Source organism: Calonectris borealis, chromosome W (genome assembly GCF_964195595.1).
Source record: "Calonectris borealis chromosome W, bCalBor7.hap1.2, whole genome shotgun sequence".
NCBI classification, from domain to species: Eukaryota; Metazoa; Chordata; class Aves; order Procellariiformes; family Procellariidae; genus Calonectris; species Calonectris borealis.
Window position 1 is genome coordinate 3,756,906 of NC_134351.1, and position 18,327 is coordinate 3,775,232.

The window sequence follows — 18,327 nt, forward strand, 5'->3', positions numbered from 1 at the left end:
AACTTACTGCAAAAAGTAAGGCTGCTGACTAGAAAAGAAATTCAGCAATAGGCATACTGTAAAACACATCAAACTGCCTGCTGCAACTGATGTTCGGAAGGATTGGTCAACAGCGGTCTGTTGGCTGATTATATTGCTGATATTCCAAACCCAACTACAGGGACCATGGGGAAAATTCAGTACCAAAGTGGACTGATGGAAGAGAAGCAAAGATCAGGAAGATAATAAGAACTTCCTAGTTCAAGTCTTCTTTTATAATCAACTTTTAATTTTCTCTTCAAAGAAATACGTTCCATTTAAAAAGTTGTCATCTGCAATGACAACTGTGCTGTTAGTATTCAACACTATATAGCCTACTCATATTCCCCTGTATGAAAAGCACCCTGGCCTGTATCAGAACTGGTGTGGCCAGCAGGAGCAGGGAGGTGATCGTGCCCCTGTACTCGGCACTGGTGAGGCCGCACCTCGAATCCTGTGTTCAGTTTTGGGCCCCTCACTCCAAGAAGGACATGGAGGTGCTGGAGTGTGTCCAGAGGAGGGCAACGAAGCTGGTGAAGGGCCTGGAGCACAAGTCTGATGGGGAGCGGCTGAGGGAACTGGGGGTGTTTAGCCTGGAGAAGAGGAGGCTGAGGGGAGACCTCATCGCGCTCTACAACTACCTGAAAGGAGGTTGTAGTGAGGTGGGGGTCGGTCTCTTCTGCCAAGTAACAAGCGATAGGACGAGAGGAAATGGCCTCAAGTTGCGCCAAGGGAGGTTTAGATTGGACATTAGGAGAAATTTCTTTACTGAAAGAGTGGTCAGGCCTTGGAACAGGCTGCCCAGGGAAGCGGTGGAGTCACCATCCCTGGAGGTATTTAAAAGACGTGTAGATGAGGCCCTTAGGGACATGGTGTAGTGGTGGACTTGGCAGTGCTAGGTTAACGGTTGGACTTGATGATCTTAGAGGTCTTTTCCAACCTAAACAATTCTGTGATTCTGTAATTTAGAAAGGTTTGCACAGATCCAGGCTTTGGGCTGAATGGAAGAAGCTGTGTTAGTAAAATAGCTCTTGGTCCCCTGTTTCCTTCTCAAATATAGGCAAAGAGCAAAAGATTGCTTAACATACTGCCTTTGATGAGCTGAACAGTGTGCATGACCATAATTACTAATCCCCTTAAATATATAAAATACAGAATTTCAAATGACAAATTTAATATTATGGAAACTACAAATACAGGGTGTCCTTTTGGGTTCCAGTTCTATGCTCTTTTAGTGATTAGCAACCAAGTGAGTACCTGATTTAAAAACATGACATACAATTGTTGGTAAACACCTGATTATCAGAGCAAGGAAGTAACCCTTTGCCATTACCATTAATGAGACAAGGCATTTGCACCTTTAACAAATAGATAACAAGATCTAAATACCTATGTGTTGATTGTCCATTTCTCCAGGTTACCTGAATGTGTGAGTACAACCAATGTTCGTTGTTTCAGATGTGGAATCATTTCTCTGTGGCAATGTGGAGTTGTAGTGGAAGAGTCCTGCACTACCAAACCAAGAGATGATGCTGTGGTGTAGCACTTCGTAATGAGAGATGCCTAAACTTTGGGCCCGGATTTTGCCACAGATTTTGCAGAGTTTAGTATTATATTCCTTCAGAAGCCTGTGTAGATATCATTGCGTAGATTATCCTTTTTTTTAGGTGGTTTTATGAGACTTTAGATTCAGAAAGTGCTATTTTTTAAATATTTCAGAATTTTGCTAAATTAATATATACATATGATTTTAAATTTGCTTTCTAGATATCCCTTCTTTTTCACAAATAAAATTATGATTCTTTCCCTCACAGTTTATATGAATGTGTATATCTTAGACAGAGGAGTAAATAGTATAAAACCAGCAGCAGCTTGAACTAGTTCCCAGCATTGCCTTTTCCTTTGTCTTCTGCAAGTCATTCAGTAGCCAACTCTCCATATCTCCTCATAGCAACTCAGTTGCTACTTCTTCATCCCCTCTCTTAAAGAAAGAAGAGGTTTTGCTGAGCGATCTTGTTACTCGGAGGAAGAGGGAATTCTAAAAGCAGAAATGATGTAAAGTGAAGGGCGACAATTCTTTTCACTCATCCAAAGGAGAGCTGGGAAGAAGGGATATAGTCAGAAGTGTTTTCATATAACTTTTTAAGAGAAGAGTTTAATTAATGAAGTTGATCGATGAGGTTGGTGGGCTTTGGATTCTTTTTAAGACATCTGAACATGAAGTTTCAATGAAACATACTTAATATATCAAGTTATATGTCACTCCGTTACACAGAGTGACAACTTTTTGTGGAATTGTCCTTGTTAAGCAAATTTTTGTTTTGACCCAGAATAACCTGAATTTATAGAGGATCTTCTCCATCTTTGTAGGGCAGTTCCTGTTGACTCATTTTCACCAGTCCTTTTAGGCAGGGGGTTTTTGTGCATGTGTTTGCTATGTCACTCCAGGTTGGTGGGCTGAGTGCTGTAAGAGGAAAGAGTGGATTGATTCTCCTTCTGCAGTAAACTCAGAAATGGTGGTAAACTTCGTCCACCCTGACAGTGGAGAGCACTGAAAGATACGAAGCTCTTAACCTAGCTGATGAGTTCCTCTAACCTATTAATGGGAAGAGACCTCACCACCGGCACGAGAAAGGCTTCGGTGTGAAGTCAACAGTTAACCTGTTGATCTGCCCTGCGTCCTTCAGCATGTGCGCTCTTGCCGATCAGTCAGAGCTTGTACGTGCTGCCTCTTGCCCAGCTTGTAATGAGGGAAAATGGGAAGGAATTGGCAACATTAGTCAGATGGCTGGGGTGGAACTGGAGACTTTTTAAGAAGTGTAAAGGGTGAGATCAAAAAGAATATAGGAGTGTGGTGGCACAGGGCATAGAAATTACAGGATTGCCAAATTTAATCATCTTTCTACACTTAGTGTGTTTCCACATGACTTATGATAGAGTTGGTGAGATCTTCTAGGTGATAAAACTGCAGAGGTCTGTCTTTTTTCTCTCTCTCTTTTTTTTTCTTCTTTTTTTTTCTTTTTTTTGAATTCTTGCTTTAGAATACAATAGGTTTTGGTGACATTTGAGGCTGGAAGCTGATTTACCTATCTTAAGGAATGCCAGTTTATGTTCGTATTCAGACCTCGGTGCTGAAGAACTTGGTTCTTTTTTTTCAGATATTGAAAAATATCACTTGGTATGCTGAGCGTGTCTTAACAGAGATCTCACTTGGGAGTCTCCTGATACTAGTCGTCATAAGAACCATCCAGTACAACATGACACGGACAAGGGTAAGAGTTCCGTGTAGCACTTACGCACGTAGTGTGGATTTCTAACTTCAACAGCATGAATTCAATTTCAAACAGGGTGTGGGATTTTCTTCATTCTGTTGCAACCAGTTGGCATCTGAATTTACAGGAGGGAAGGAATGGGAAGATCAGCGATATTAACTAAGCACGATTTTAAGTGGTTCTGAACTTGTAACACCATTTCTGTATTATCGTTCAATTCCTTGAGTAGGTTTCTCTAAAGGCACTGAACTGCTCATCTTCAGATGAGAAGGAAAAGTTCCTTAAGTTGATCAGAAGAAATGATTCCTTATAGGTTGTTTGTCTCTATTCAGTTACTCAGAAGTGGGAATTTCAGCTCTATTTATTGTTAGTGTTTTTATGAAGTAGGACAGTGACTGGGCCCTAAAACCTTTTTGAGCTCTAGCAAAGCAAAACTTTATAGCCTTGTGTCAGATTGTTTTTGTGCATTTTCCAAACATTTGATTCTATACCTTATCTCAAACATGTAAGCATGGTATAATACACTTTTGAATATTTTCAACAATTAAAGGCACAGAAATTTTTACATGAAAAAATAGCAAAAAAAAAAATTAAATATATTTTAAGTTGGAAAACGTAAGGATTTCACTTTTATGATCAAAAGAATTGGAAGAAACGAGGACATTCTTGGCATATATTTGTAGAATTTGGAATCTGTTATGTTATGTAAATGCATATTTTAGACTTGAATAGGGAAAATAAACCACTATTGGATTGGATAAGTGAACAAGTTTGGTTTTGTGAAAACCCTTGACTTTGACAGGGCCATCATTTAAATGCTTATCTGGTCAAATGATTTCAAGAATGCTAACAAGGGGACCAGATCTCTGAAGTATCGTACGGTTATAGTTGTGGGATATATAGAGTGCTTTGAAAGAGTTAATAGCAAGATGAGTTATGAAGCAGAAAATTTTAGGGTAAGACTACAAAAAGGAGAGAGAGGAAGGGAGAGGAGGAGAATGTCTTTCAGTATTTGTTACATCTATGATGTCATTGTAAATCAACATTGCTGAAGATATGCAGACACACACATACACATATGTGTGTATACATACACACTCTGAAATCTGTATGAACCAATCACTCTTTTATAAGCCTTTATTTTAAGAAAACATATTTAAAACATCACCAAGTATATATACTTTGCATTTCTGCTATATGCTTTTGACCATTTGCTTTAAAGCCAGATATATTACTCAGTCTTTTGAATGATTCCTGCAATAGGTGTCAGTGTATATCAAAAGGAAAATTTGATGTGTTTTTTTTCTTTCGTCTTCTTTCTGACAGGACAAATACCTTCATACAAATTGTCTGGCAGCCCTAGCAAATATGTCAGCGCAGTTCCGCTCCCTTCATCAGTATGCTGCTCAGAGGATCATCAGGTAAATATAAAACTTCAGAAATAGACTTCTCCTAAAACTTATCTTTACTGAAACTCAGGAGTAGAGGAACTTGAATTTTATATGCCTTCATAGATACTCATGAACTAAATAGCTAACATGATAGCTGAGTAACTAAATAATCCCAGAATAAATCTTATTTGCTTTATACTTGAATCTGTTCTGAATGCACAAAAAAATATTAGTTTCTCTGTCTGAGAAACTTCTGACTTTTGATTCTCTTAATAGAACAGCTCAGTAGCTGCTTTCAAACCGGAAGGTTTTCAGGGATTGGTGTGAATTACGGTTTTTTTTAGTCATGTATCACGTTATTATAAAAATGCACTGAGTGGTGATTCTCAAGTACTATGCAGACTGGATTTTCAACTTGCTTTACTTCTTCCTTCATATTTGGAAAAAGGTCTATTTGTTACATCAGATATAACGCAATGATCATTTTGTGATAGGGCCCTACAAATACGGGCAATAAAACCTACACCCGTGCTTTTCAAGTGATAAAGTTTATTAGCTTGCATAGTAATAAATAGTCAATATCTGTTCTGGTTCGAAAACAGGGCCATAACTTTAAAGAAGCAGATACTGAAGTTGGTCCTTCGTATTTTGTACCTGTGCTGCAGACCACTTTGTAAAGGCAGGTAATCATGCGTCAGGTATCCTTCTTACCTTGGCAGCCAGCCCCGCTCCATGCTCCAAGGGAAACTGGGAAGGTCCTCGTTAATGCGATCTGGAATAAACTGTTATAGTGCTTGTCAGGTACAGACAGTGTGCCAAAAATAAATAAATGATAATTGCGTGTCTGTACACTTTGTAAAGGACTGGGTTAGCAAGAGATACATTTTGTTCTTAAACCAGTGCACTTTAGGATTTAATTCTCTCCGAGCCCCTTCTCTTTTGGAAATGGTTGGTTGTAAAAGTATGGACAAGTAACCAGGATGAATGCATTCTGCCATTACCTTTTCCCTGCTTGGCATTCGCCCTATTTTCCCGTTATGTATCACAGACATTGTCTTAAATACCTGCTCTCTTCATTTCTCAGATCATAGACATGAAGTCTGAGTTTTCCAAGCATTTGCAAACATTGGCCTCTGAAATCATAGATCCTAGCGTGGTGTGAGATACGCTACCTCGATGCTCAAAAACGTGGTCTGGTTTTTAGTGTGGCACTTTGTTTTCCACTTCAGAGCTTTTTCCTATGTTCCTGGTTTCTGATTTTGTTCCATTTTATTCTGCTGTTTCTGCAGACCAAAGCAAGATGTGTTCCTCGGGTTATATTTGGGCCAGGAAGAGGTTATCTTGCTAGTCCTGTTACAGCCGGCTGATACCCCCACTCAGTAATCTTGTAGTCATCTAGCGTAACTGCATGTGTATTTCTGTGTGGCTTGGCTTTTGTCAAAATGCTCTGAGTTTATGGGCATCTACTGTTCAACATTTAAACTCGTGGTTCAAAGTAAGCTCAGCTGGATTATTTTGATCTAATTGGGTTATGAAAAGGCTAAGGATGTGGTCTGCTGGCTTATCAGAAGAGGTGGCAGCCATCAGTAGAGAAGCAGCAACCTCAGTACCTTTGCACACACGTCTCGCCTCGACCTTACAACTCAGAAACGTAAAAGGAGCCTTTATGTGCTGTGAGGCTCCTCCCTACACCAGCCTTTTCCAGCCTTCTCACATGCAGTTTTTACCATCTGTAATGGCATCTTTGAGGCAAATTGACTCCCTGATGTTTAAGACCCATCTCAGGACCCAAGGAAGGATGTGCAACACCTTGCACTTGCATGTATGCAACGTTTCAATAATCTGCTGTGACGTTTGAGTGCCTTATTCATCATCTCTCTCGACACGCATAGTTATAATGAGACTTTAACATTGCTGCTTGCTTTTAGTTGTGAAATAATTGTGCTGGTATTCTTACTGAAGGCAGACAGACTTCTGTTGTTGCTTAACACTGATGCATGCGGAAAGGAGGCAATAGGGGTCAATGACAGAAAACTTCTGTCACATTGAAATTGTCTGTCAAATTATCTATCTTTTATTGTGTGAAGGACTAACAAAGCCACACTTGAAATGTGCCAAATAGAAAGAGAGACCTTAGAGCAAACACATAGTACTGGCATATTCAAAACTCTTAGTTCTTCCAAAGATGTAAGCTCTTAGTAGCTACTGTTGGTTGGTTTCTGTATGGCTTTTAGCAGAGAGACTTCGCATGGGATCTGAGCTGGGCAGTATTACAAATAATAACCAAACAACGTCCAAGCAGCTGTGGTGTGGTAGGATAGCAGGCTGAGAAGGATGCTGGTTATGCCAGCCATTGGGTGCCAGCAGGGTTGGAGCTGTATTTTTGTAGTTGGATATAATGTAAGGATAGGTACAGAAAATGGACGTACTCATCAACTGAAAAAGCAAAAAAAAAGGCTATATGATATATAATATGATATTCTTATATAGTCCATGCTGTTATTTTATATTATTTTATATTATTCCATTAGTATTCCATGCTGTTATTTTTAAGCTTCTGCCTTGTTGTAGCCAGACGCTCCATATTAGTATAGTGTAGAAATTGTAATGAAGGAGGTGAATTTAAATTTAAAACAGAAAAACAAGAGGAGAGTTAGAGAATATGTTTGATTCCCTCCCCACCCCATCCCCCCCTCAGTTTTTATGTGTAATGTTGACTGAAGATCTTATTTTGCAGGTATAAAACTATACATCTGGACAATAGGCAAAAATGGCCACCACGATTGGCATTTAATTTGTCACTATGATCATGATTGCTTATAAATCAGAAGACCCTACTATAAAAATGTATTAAAATCTACGGTGAAATGTCCCGTGGGGCTAGGACGTGGGCAGGCTGGCGGGAAGAGTCAGTTCCAGTGGCAGCCTGTCTCCCGTAAGACTTTACTGGTAGTATGGTAACGTTTTCTTCTCAGGAGCTTTACAACCTTGGGTTCCCTGGCAGGCTTAAGCACCATAAAGGAAGTATTTTAACCTGATTTCCTCTCAAAATACACAGATTTGTTATAAAGTTTCAGTTAGCAAGAAAAGCAATAGGAATAAATACTTATGAACACTTATATTTCATGAGAGAGGGATGTTTTGAGGCATACATTGTCCTTCCTTTTCCTACCTTATGAAGTCTGTTAGCCACTATTATTAAATTTAGCCAGCACTGATGGACTCAGCTTGCTCCATGATGCCAAGGCAGAATTTTTATATTTAAATTCCTATTCTGGTTCTGCCATCAGAGTGCAAGCATCTGAGAGAATAAACCACAGTATCCATAACGAAAAAGCGTTTTCTGTGAAGAAAAAGCTTAAAAAGAAGATGGTACTTTATATTACATAAAGTGTTTTAGGGTATAGGTTTTTAAATTAAGTAGCTGTGAAACACTTAACTTAAAATCTGCTTAGCAATACAACAGTCACAATTTAAGCCTCACCAGATGCTCTAATGATTCCTTCCTTAATGTGAGAAGTAATTCCATTTCCACGCAGCCTTTTTCCTAATCCTATTCTGAGCAGAGACTGTCAATTGTTTTAAATTCTGAAGACTATTTTCTATGAAAGAATTAGCTGAGAATATTCAATATAGCGTACTTAAGAGCTCAGTAAAATACAACTTCGTAACGTTGGGTAATTTGTATCACGTTCCAGCAAGCATGAAAATTGACAGATTTGTATAAATCTATCACAAGCAGCTGCTGGAAGTAAAAATAGATGTAATAGATGTTTTATAATAAGATCCAGGGCAGTATTCATTTAATGTTGGATGTCCTCTATTGTAGACTGCCCTGACTTTGAGATCCTTCCCTTCTCTATCCGCTGTTACCACTGGTTTGTTTTTAATTACAGAAAGCTATTTTATCAGCATAGTGCCAAGGGTGATATTGCACTGCACTGTGTCTCTCTCATATTTGTGGAGTGCTGACATTTGTAGTATCTTTAAATTATATCGGTAGACTATTATGAAAAAATAAAAAGTGTGTTGATGTCATTATTGTCACAACTGACTGCCAGAGGTGGCTGTATAGTGTCCAAGCAACGAAGCCCAGCCAGGTGGAGTGTTACGTACCTGCAATGAGGGGAGGTTTTCCCTTTGCTTGGTTTCTATTCTACAAGTACAGTTACCAAAAGTGAAGCCACGCACCTAACTGGCATATTAGTGCAGGTATTCGATTTGTCACTTAAAGCTGCAAGTCCGTTGGCATTAATTCCTTTAACCTATTTGGAAACAGCTTTCATGATATTCAGCTTTTCTGCAGCTAGGCTGCCTGCTCTAGGATGTGTGACACTTGGAAGTGAAGAGCATCTTTCCCTGAACAGCTGTATTCTGACATCTCATCACCATGTCATTCTAATAAAATTAGTGACAAGACAAAGACTGATTACGTAAGGCAAATGCTTTCCCTATAGCTTCATATATTGGAATGTTTGCTGTTTTCTAAGCAGGCATATACCACTAGAGGTTGCCATACACCTCACTAATTAGACATGCACGTTTAACATTAAATGACTTTATGGGCTAGAAACCCTATCCAGTTTTCCTTTTTTTCTACACTATCACCACAGCTATTCACATCCAGGGCTGTGTGAGCCGCTAAGAATAGTTTATCGTTGCACTTCTCCCCGTTAGGTGACCTAAGGAACTTAAAGATGGCATGTAATTCTATCAGTGTCATATATTGTTGATTTCTTTGGCTATCGTAGAGAGTTCATGGGATTCAGGGAATGATATGAAGAAAGGTTTCTGTCTCATTCTGATTCTGATGCTCGTAGGAGTCAAGTGGAATTAGGAAAAAAGGTGTGCTTAAAAGAGATACAGATCAGAGACTTTAGCTTGTGCATGCTATAGGCTGCAGTATGTTGTGCTTGATTGTCATCGTAGCCCTGCTATACCTGTTACGAGAGCAAAGCGTGAGACGTAGAGCCGGCCGTTCTGTTGCCATCTGGAGGAAGCAGAGATAGTAACCCTACTTCTCACTGGTCAGCCAGCCTGGAAACTGGTGGTGATGAGTGCTGTAGGATATCCTGGAGCATGATGCTGGCACTGGAGTAGTTCAATGTTGGTTTTTTCCTTTCTTTTTTAAATAGAGTTGTAGTAGCGTGCTTAAATATCCATGCTTGTAAAGGATGACTGCACCGCTGTGGTTCCCCAAGTCTGCCTTCTCTCATCTGAGAGGAGGCTGAAACCCTTCTTTCTCTTTGCACTCTTCAACAGTGTCTTCATCATTTTGTAGAGTCAGTTATGTTTTGTAAGCTACCAAGAAAAATTGCCATCTATTCTGATATGTGCCGCTGTATTTGACAAGTTTCACCTTCCCAGCCAAATAATTTGTTTTATGGATTTCTATGTTAGTAATTTAATTTTTCTACTACTGTTCCCTCTTATAGTCTGGCTGGATTTTCTTGAGTGAAAATATTTATGACAGTTCTTTAAGAATAAGGGTGCATGATGTTGCTTTAAACTGCATCTTTTGAGCTCAGTTTAAGATTATGCTGGATTAAAAATTGTCTTTAAGTTGTAATGTGTGAGTTTCTCTAGAAACACTGTATTGCTACTGCAGTAATTAAGTACTTACCAGCTGCAAGTGACTTAGATTAGCAAATTTGATGCTGGATGAGGAAAAAAGCTTACTGTAGTTACTGCTACAGAGTGAAAAACAGGTATGGCGTGAGGAGAAAATGCATTTCTCATAACTAGTCTTTTAACTTGACTTTTTCCTAAGGAAGTCTCTGAATTTTGATAATAGATGCATGTAACTGCATATTTTATATTCCTGCATATGAAACCATGTAGCTAGTTTATTAAAATATGGAATAATGTGCATCCAGAGTCTAATGATTACAATTTTATCAGCCGTTTTTTCAATGATGGCCCAAATCGCTCTAAGTAGAATTGTCAGAGTACTGTAAAACTTTTGTGATTAAAACAGTAACTCCAGGTTAAAAAGTGAATTGTAAAAACATTTGCCGTGAAATTTTTCTTCTGTTTTAGCACACAATTTTTAATCATTTAAATGTGTGCCGCCTTCTTGGGTGCTGGTATAATCCTTGAGTGCTTGGGTTTGCAGAAATAAATGCTAGTTCATTTGCAGAGGAGACTTCACTGCTTATCCCAGTATGGGGTTTGCTTACTATATAAGTATCTGTTGGGTTTGTGAATTTGAATTTTGTTCACAATGTCCCTTAATAAAGTGGTTAAATTTTTCTTCCAATGTTTTTCTTTATCAGTCACCTTTATAGAATTGCACATCTTTGTAACGTTCCCCATGTTGTTTGATGGAGTGGATGACATTTTATTTTTCCTGACTATACTTTCTCCCTACCTTTTTAGGCTGTACGTAATCAGATTAATTGTTATTGTCAATTTTCATATTGCATTGTCCTTAAAAGAAGAAAGCGTATTACTTCCCTCTTCTTTCCCCTAGATTATGTCAGTTGTTGCTTTTATAAAATAGGGATAAAGAAGAAATGAATCAAATTTTTCACATGTTGCTGTGTTGGCAGAATGATGATGACTCTGTAACGTACGTGTTAATTCCTTCTGCTTCCATGGTCTTTTTTTCCTGGCCTATGATTATTCATTGAAAATATTTTTTATTTATTTATTTGTATTGGTGAAGTATTTTTAAACCTAAGCTTTCTTCAACCAGGATCTCTGTGTATAGAGCAGAAGACATTTTGAGTTTGCCAGGCAGTTGCTTATTCAAATAGTCCAATATGTGTGTTCACAAAGAAGAAAAACGTTTATGCGGCAGCAAGACATGTGTGATCTGACCTGCTTATTAGGGGCCACACTCAACTGAAAAATCTGAAATTGTTAGTGTTTGAATGTGGTGAAATTAGAATTTACCAATTGCTTAACAAAATTTTTTAACAGTGCCAATAATGAGATGTAATTGCTGGCTCGAAACTCATTAGGCTGCTCACATAGGAAGATAAACAAATTTCTCTCCCACATGGCTTTACACTCTGAGCATTCTGGTTTTCCTGCCTTTTTTTTCTTTGATGTCCGCGGTGCTTTCGGGAAGCTCTTTAACATATAGCTTCCTCTTTCGCTGGAGAACAGCAATGGGACAGTTGGTGCAGAAAACTAGTGAAATTGAGTTACCCAAATCAAAGGCACTTCTTAAGGAGAAAAACTTGAAAAAAAAGCCAGTTGCTGCATGAATGCTTCAAAGCTGTTTGGTTTCTAATTCTCATTTGTTTTTAATTCTTATTTGAAAACGTAAGTATAGGAACAGAAGAGTTGCTTCTCGTACAGGAATTGTGATTTTTAAATGGTGAAATTTTAGCTTAGTAAGCATTTCAAATTTTAAATGAGTTGTGTGAATTGAGCAAAAGCAATTAAGTGAATAGGATATGCAATACGTCTATTAAATTCATCTTTCTACCTTCTTTCTTACAGCAGGCGAATGAATGGTGTTAAATTAGAGCCATTTTCCAGATAGGAAGTTTCCTAAAATTGTTCTGAATTTAGGGGAGGAACCCTTTGACCCTATGAAACCTTATTTTGGAAAAGTTTGATTTTAGAAACGTCAGCTTTCAGTTTTCAGTAATCAAAAAGCAACATAATACTAGTAAGACATCAGTGGTAGATTTAGAGCATAAGAGCCAACCTAATACCTTTGTTAACACATAATATGAAAACTAGTTCCTGCTCGCTGCGTTACTTCTCTGTTGGTACTGCTGTAACAAGGGATTTCTGTTGCCTAGAGCTGCGCGGCTCCGAGGATGCTTTGAAACATGCGGGTTTGCATCGTACCGGCACACTGGGAGCCTGGCCTTCGGTAGCAGCTTTTTAATGCCACCATAAGAACGATCAATAGACAAGCCTTTTATATTCTGGGTTCAAATCTTAATTGGACCATTAAATTAAATCTCAGTTTACTGATCTCTTAATCATAATAGAGGAGTTTCCATAATAACAAACCCTAGAGAAAAGAGACTGCTTCTGTTCTCACACCAGTGTACATCAAGAGACTTCACAAGTCAAATTATACAATAATAAAAGATCGAGCTCTGAAAGGGGTTCTTGGAATTAATGGCCTGTGGCCAGAGCTGTTAAATACTGAACTCTCTGAGCATCAGCTTGCCTCTTCCTTTTTTATAACCAAAAGAAAAGAAAAAAGGATTTGAGAGTAATAAACAGTTTCACTATAAAATATATAGTGAAATACATAGTGATACAGTGATATGTAAACTCTGCAGATATTGGGAGGGGCATAGTCACAAGTCCCTGGTAGTGAAATGTAAATATCTCCGAGCTGAGCTGTTCAAGAATAATAGGTAACTTTTTCTCCTCTTTTGCATCACACATGGATTGTAGTTGTGCTAGAAGGGAATTACCTTAATGAAAGTTATTGCAACAGTATGACTGTTTTCTAAGTTTTCTGAACAAGAGGGGTGTTTTTAACGTCAGGCTGATGTTGGATTTGCTTGGTGGTGCTCATGGTGCAGGCCATGCGTGTGCAGGATGCCCTGCAGCCCCGGTCTCTATTTCGGTACTTTTGGGGGACCTGTCGGTACAAACAGTGGCTTTCTGTAATTCCTGTCCCCGAATATTTTCATGCAGACATCATGTCACTGAAATAAACAGGGAAGCAGCATTTTTCTGTGGATTCGACTTTGGGTATTTATCTGCAACTCAACCAGCTTGTTTGGTTTTCTGTGTTTGCTTTAAAGCAGGAAAAAATGACCTGTTCATCCCAGCAAACTTCCATTGCCATATAGTGCTCTGCCTGATGAATTTGTTACTTTGAAATATTTGTGTTGATTTTTTTTCCTGTGTCCTTCACTTTGGTGGCATTTAGCATGTGCTGTATGCCTTAGATTTTAGCAATAAATTCTCTTCAGCACAGAAGGCCACAAAATTGACTGGTTGACATTGCCTCAAAAATAAGAATTCAAAACATCAAAGATATTTTGCTTTTAATGCTTCTTAACTTTGAAATAGTTTTGTAGCATTTTAGTTTGGAGGAGAAAACAGTTGTTATCTAACCTGGATATAAAATGATATTCTATTTATGAGAAACTGCTTTATAATGAGATTCTCCCCCCCTCCCCACGCAGTGCGGTATGTTACAAAAATGATAATCCCATTTTTATTAGATGTTCCAAGCAGTGTGAAAATTAATGGCTTCTCAGAAAAGGGCCTTCATGATATTCTCATGTTCAGGCCGTGTTTGAAAGAGGACACTGTGGGAATGGAAGATCAAACAGCTCTAAGCCACTGAGTCTGAACTTTGGTTTTAATCCGCGGACTGTCAGGCGTAGAAGTTGTGTGCACAGCAGGATACCTGGAGAGATTTTTGTGTCAACTGGTCAACCTTGGCTAGCTTTGGCTTGCTCTTTCACGAGCTGCTCACAGGCACAGACACACTGATCTATTTGCAGATGCTTTTCATGCTCTTCATCCTCCACTGCGTCACTGTTACATCTTACACATACGGAGGTTCCCGAATCTGTGAAGTGGCTTTTGTTGGGAGACAGAAGCAATTTATAAAGATCTCAACAGCGTTAAATAAAAGAAACATATGCTGGCCTTATTAGTAGCTTGTTGACCTAGATTAGCTGTGGGGAATCTTATAAGCTGATCAGCCGTTCCAAAATTGGGAGGTGTCATTGCAATTAGTAGGAAAGGCTGTGACAAAAGGGGAGACAACAATTGTTCGGATAAGGGAAAAGAGAATACTAGTAGTAAATGTCCTCTTGCTGGTATGACTTAGCAAAGTAAATGTAATTAAGTTAATTTTTGAACGGAATGAAGCATCCTTTGTTACTATGCATTGAGCGTAGCTTGGTCAAACATTTTAAATAGCTGCTTTAGCTGTATCAACAGAAAGAGGAGTACTCCATGTGGGCTTGCCTGTTTTTGCCTGTGTGCAACATATGGAGTTGAGATTTTAGGCTGCTATCAGCTGTTTCCAACGTGGACACATCATTGAACTTGGTTTAAGCCTGGTTGAACCTGCTGGGGATTCTGAGCGGGCACCTGATGGGACAGTAATACCCTTGTCCCCCATCTGGCGTGAGCAGTTGAAAGCCCTGCATGCCATTAGAAGTGCTGGGAGCCCGGGACCCCCAGCTCAGGGGTTATGGAGACTTCCCAGATGGACAGACTCACAGCTTTGTTTTGAGATAGATTGGATCAGTGTGAACCACAGAGGGGTCCTGGGCAAACTGTTGCTTCTGTGTGTCTCAGGGTCTTCTCACATGAAGCAGAGTGGTTGCACTATGTTATCCTCCGCTCTGCATGTCATGGCACAGGGCTCCTTAAAAATACCATTGCGGATTGCTGATGTGGCTTAAAAAGGTTTTTAATATCTAAATGCGTACCACTCTAAAAGTTCAACTTTGGACAAGCTCTTCCCTTGACCACTTGTTGTGTCTCTGCTGACTTGTAAGACATAGCCATCGTGGTAATCCTGTCATTTTGTGGGGGGAAGTCATTACGACATCTCATTAGTCTTCTGCCATCCAGGAAATTGTGCGGTACTTCAGTGTCTGACAAGCTGCAAGTCATCTCTAGGCAGAATGTGTGATTAAACGAACGTGATGCAACTTAGCACAGAATCTTGGCCGTAGAACTGAAGTTCATTGAAGTCTTGTTACCTATTGCAGGGAATCTAGAGCATCACACAGATACTTGCACGCCACGGAGAGCTGCAGTTTGGAGGTAGACGGTCCCATTGTTTAATTATTATGAATGGCCCATTCATAGTTATTGTGCCACATAAGCTCTTTGGAAACAGTACAGTTTGATAATAGTCAAAGATAAAATGGGGAGTTAAACTTTTCTTTTTTGGTGGAACCTTCCAGCTTTTAAAACTGTTGATCTTGCAAATCTGTTATGATGGAGAGGAAGAAATATTTGAGGAAACCTATAGAGAAATAACTATTTTTGTGATAGTGTTGTTTTACAGATGAATTTGCAGAGTAGGCTGAGGTTCGGAGTTGTGTCATTTAAGTTTTCTGCATGTTTAATGGTGAAAGGAAGCAAAAATGAGAGAGCTAGCAGCATTATTCCAGTCCTGCTAGTGTAATTTTGATTTCTTTTAGCTGGCCTGGAAAAAAAGATTAATGCCACTAAAATGCTTACTGGGTTGTATCCCTCTCTATTATTTGGGATTTGGGTGTCTAATGTACAGTACACTGAAGATGTGAATCTTACAGTTTTTGCATTTTAAAAAGACTGTTTTATAGCAATAAATTATCCTGTGTAAGATTTTCTGAGATTTAAAAAAACAAGGGGATTCTAATAGTCTTTTAGAAACTTATTATTTGCTATTCTAGTAGAGTCCTAGAAACTGCAGTCTTGTCTTCTCAGTTTGTTTTGAATGGAATGTATTTATAGGACAGTGTTCCTTAACAGAAATAGAGGTGACTCAAGATAATGACTTGCTTGAACCTGTCTTTTATCTTTAGTTGCAGGGTATTTGGCTCATTAACTGCTTCATTCAGATACAACATGTACTCTTTCCTTTTTAGAAATCTTCTCTTTGGAAAAAACTGTGGACTATGATCTAAAGAAATGAATGAGTAATGAACTTGCAAGGATTTATCTGACAAACTAAAATAGTATTATGGCTGTAAGTAAGCATTAGTACGAAACAGAAATATAGCATTGATTATACTTTTTTTTTTTCCTTGTCAGGGTGCTGCTTATTTCACATTTTAACTGATGTCATTATATATGTCTAACATTTTCCAGCTTTGCAGTTCAGTGAACTAATTTCTCTCTCCAGGTGTGTGAAGCCAGGATAGGTACGAGTGCTGCAAGGAGGGAAGTAGAGCAGTTACTGGTAACACCCAACTGAACTGTGTCGGTGCCCTCCAAATTGCTCCTGAAACCCTTCCTTTCCACCACACGTGGAAATTTTGAGTTCATTCAGACCCCACACTTAAGTGAGGATTTTCAAACAGGCCTCCTAACTGGTTTTAGGAATATGAGATAACAGTTTATGAAATTTCTGAGTCTTAAGTAGTACTTGAGCCAAGGTGCTTCCCACCCCCATATACTTTCACCGTAGTTTGCATGGCTCGCAAAGAGAATATTGCATTTTGAAACATCTGACACTTCTAAATGGAGGGTGAAACTATAGGTACAGAAGAAAGAATCAGGATTTAACAACTTGAATGTGCATCAGGTCTTTATAACTGTTGAATGACTCAACCTTTTTAATGGTAATGGCCTTCAGCAAGTTTAGGAAAGAACAGGCTTTTAGGTGAAGTAAATACACTTAGTTCTGCAATGAATAAATAAATTTGCTGTGAAGTTGTGTAGAGACATGTTTCTGTAACTCATTAATTGAGCTCTTGGGTCCACAAGTAGGTCTTTCTCCAAATACCACAATTTACATGGGCTCAGATGGGATGGATCCTGCTGCGGAACAGGGCGAGGGCTCAGACAAGCGCTGCCGGCTCCTCGCGGTGCTCTAGCTGTTGTCTCCCGCCGGAGGATTTTCAGATTCACGCAGACTGAGATGCAAATGTCCGCGTTAACGCCGGTGTCGTAGGCATCTCCTGTAATCCCTGTGCAGAGCCTGTGAATTATCACAAGTGTCTAGCCAAAGGATAAAAGCGCAGGAGGTTTCAAAAGCAACATTCCCGTAGTAGCATCTCTTAAGCTGCCAGGGATATGTGCATCTGGGTGATTAAAGCCTTTGCTCTTTGTCTGAAACATCAGTACTGAATAGACACTTCCTCCGAGCTCTTTCCTATCTTTTTTTCTTATGGGTCATCAGTTGCTTGTGTCTGCTTCTAATATACAAATCCTTTTGTTCTTTTTGATAGAGCTTCACCTGTACAGAGGTAATTTGGCCTTTCTATAGAAGAATCTCATATATTTATCATTTGATTTTCAGTCTATCAAACATCTCTAGAACTTGTTTGATTTTCATTTCCTTGCCCTCCTTCACTAGAAATACTTCCGTGCATAAAGATAATATTCCTCTCATAAGCCTGTCGTGTGCATTTGGCCAGTACTGTGACAGAGTGCTGCTTCGGGGCATGGGAACTTACATCTGTGACACATTATCACAAATAATCGCTTCTTAAGTATTTAAATAATTTTCATGCTTCTCTGTTCTGTGCTGTTAGTGAAAAAGGGTGAAGTCAGGGATTGCTTGCGAACTGACACGTACATGTCCCTGCGACCTGGTGAAACACATCTGGGCGCGCTGTGAGAGTTGACTCATGCCATTGCAAGACCACTGTCTGTTGGATCACATCTGGAGAACTGCGTCCAGGTTTTGGGCCCCTGGACGTAGGAAAGGTGTTGCTAAACTGGAGCAAGTTCAGTGGAGGGCTGCCACGATGGTTGGGGGGCTGGTGGACTTGGTGTAGGAAGATGGGCTGAGGGAACTGGGCTTGTTTAGCCTGGAGAAGAGAAGGCTTCGGGGCAAGGCTACGGCAGGAGTTTCAGAGAAGGGGTTAAGCAGCATTCCCACATGTAGGAGGAGGTTACTGAGAAGATGGAGCCAGGCTCTTTGTAGAAGTGTGTGGCATGAAGATGAGAGAGAATGGTTGTGAATTGAAGTCAGGAGGTTCCAGCCGACAGTTTTTCATGGTCAGGGAAGCATTGGCACAGCAGCCCAGAGA

General features: G+C 39.4%; 1 protein-coding gene across 6 annotated transcripts in view; it reads left to right on the forward strand.

Moving 5' to 3' along the window:
- LOC142075123 (dymeclin) overlaps positions 1 to 18,327 on the forward strand; it is a 222,816-nt gene that overhangs the window by 106,073 nt on the left and 98,416 nt on the right. For all 6 annotated transcript variants that reach the window (XM_075136150.1, XM_075136151.1, XM_075136155.1 and 3 more), the window contains 2 exons: positions 3,177 to 3,290; positions 4,617 to 4,711. In XM_075136150.1, the coding sequence (XP_074992251.1) occupies positions 3,177 to 3,290; positions 4,617 to 4,711 (209 nt within the window). The remainder of the gene's footprint in view (positions 1 to 3,176; positions 3,291 to 4,616; positions 4,712 to 18,327) is intronic.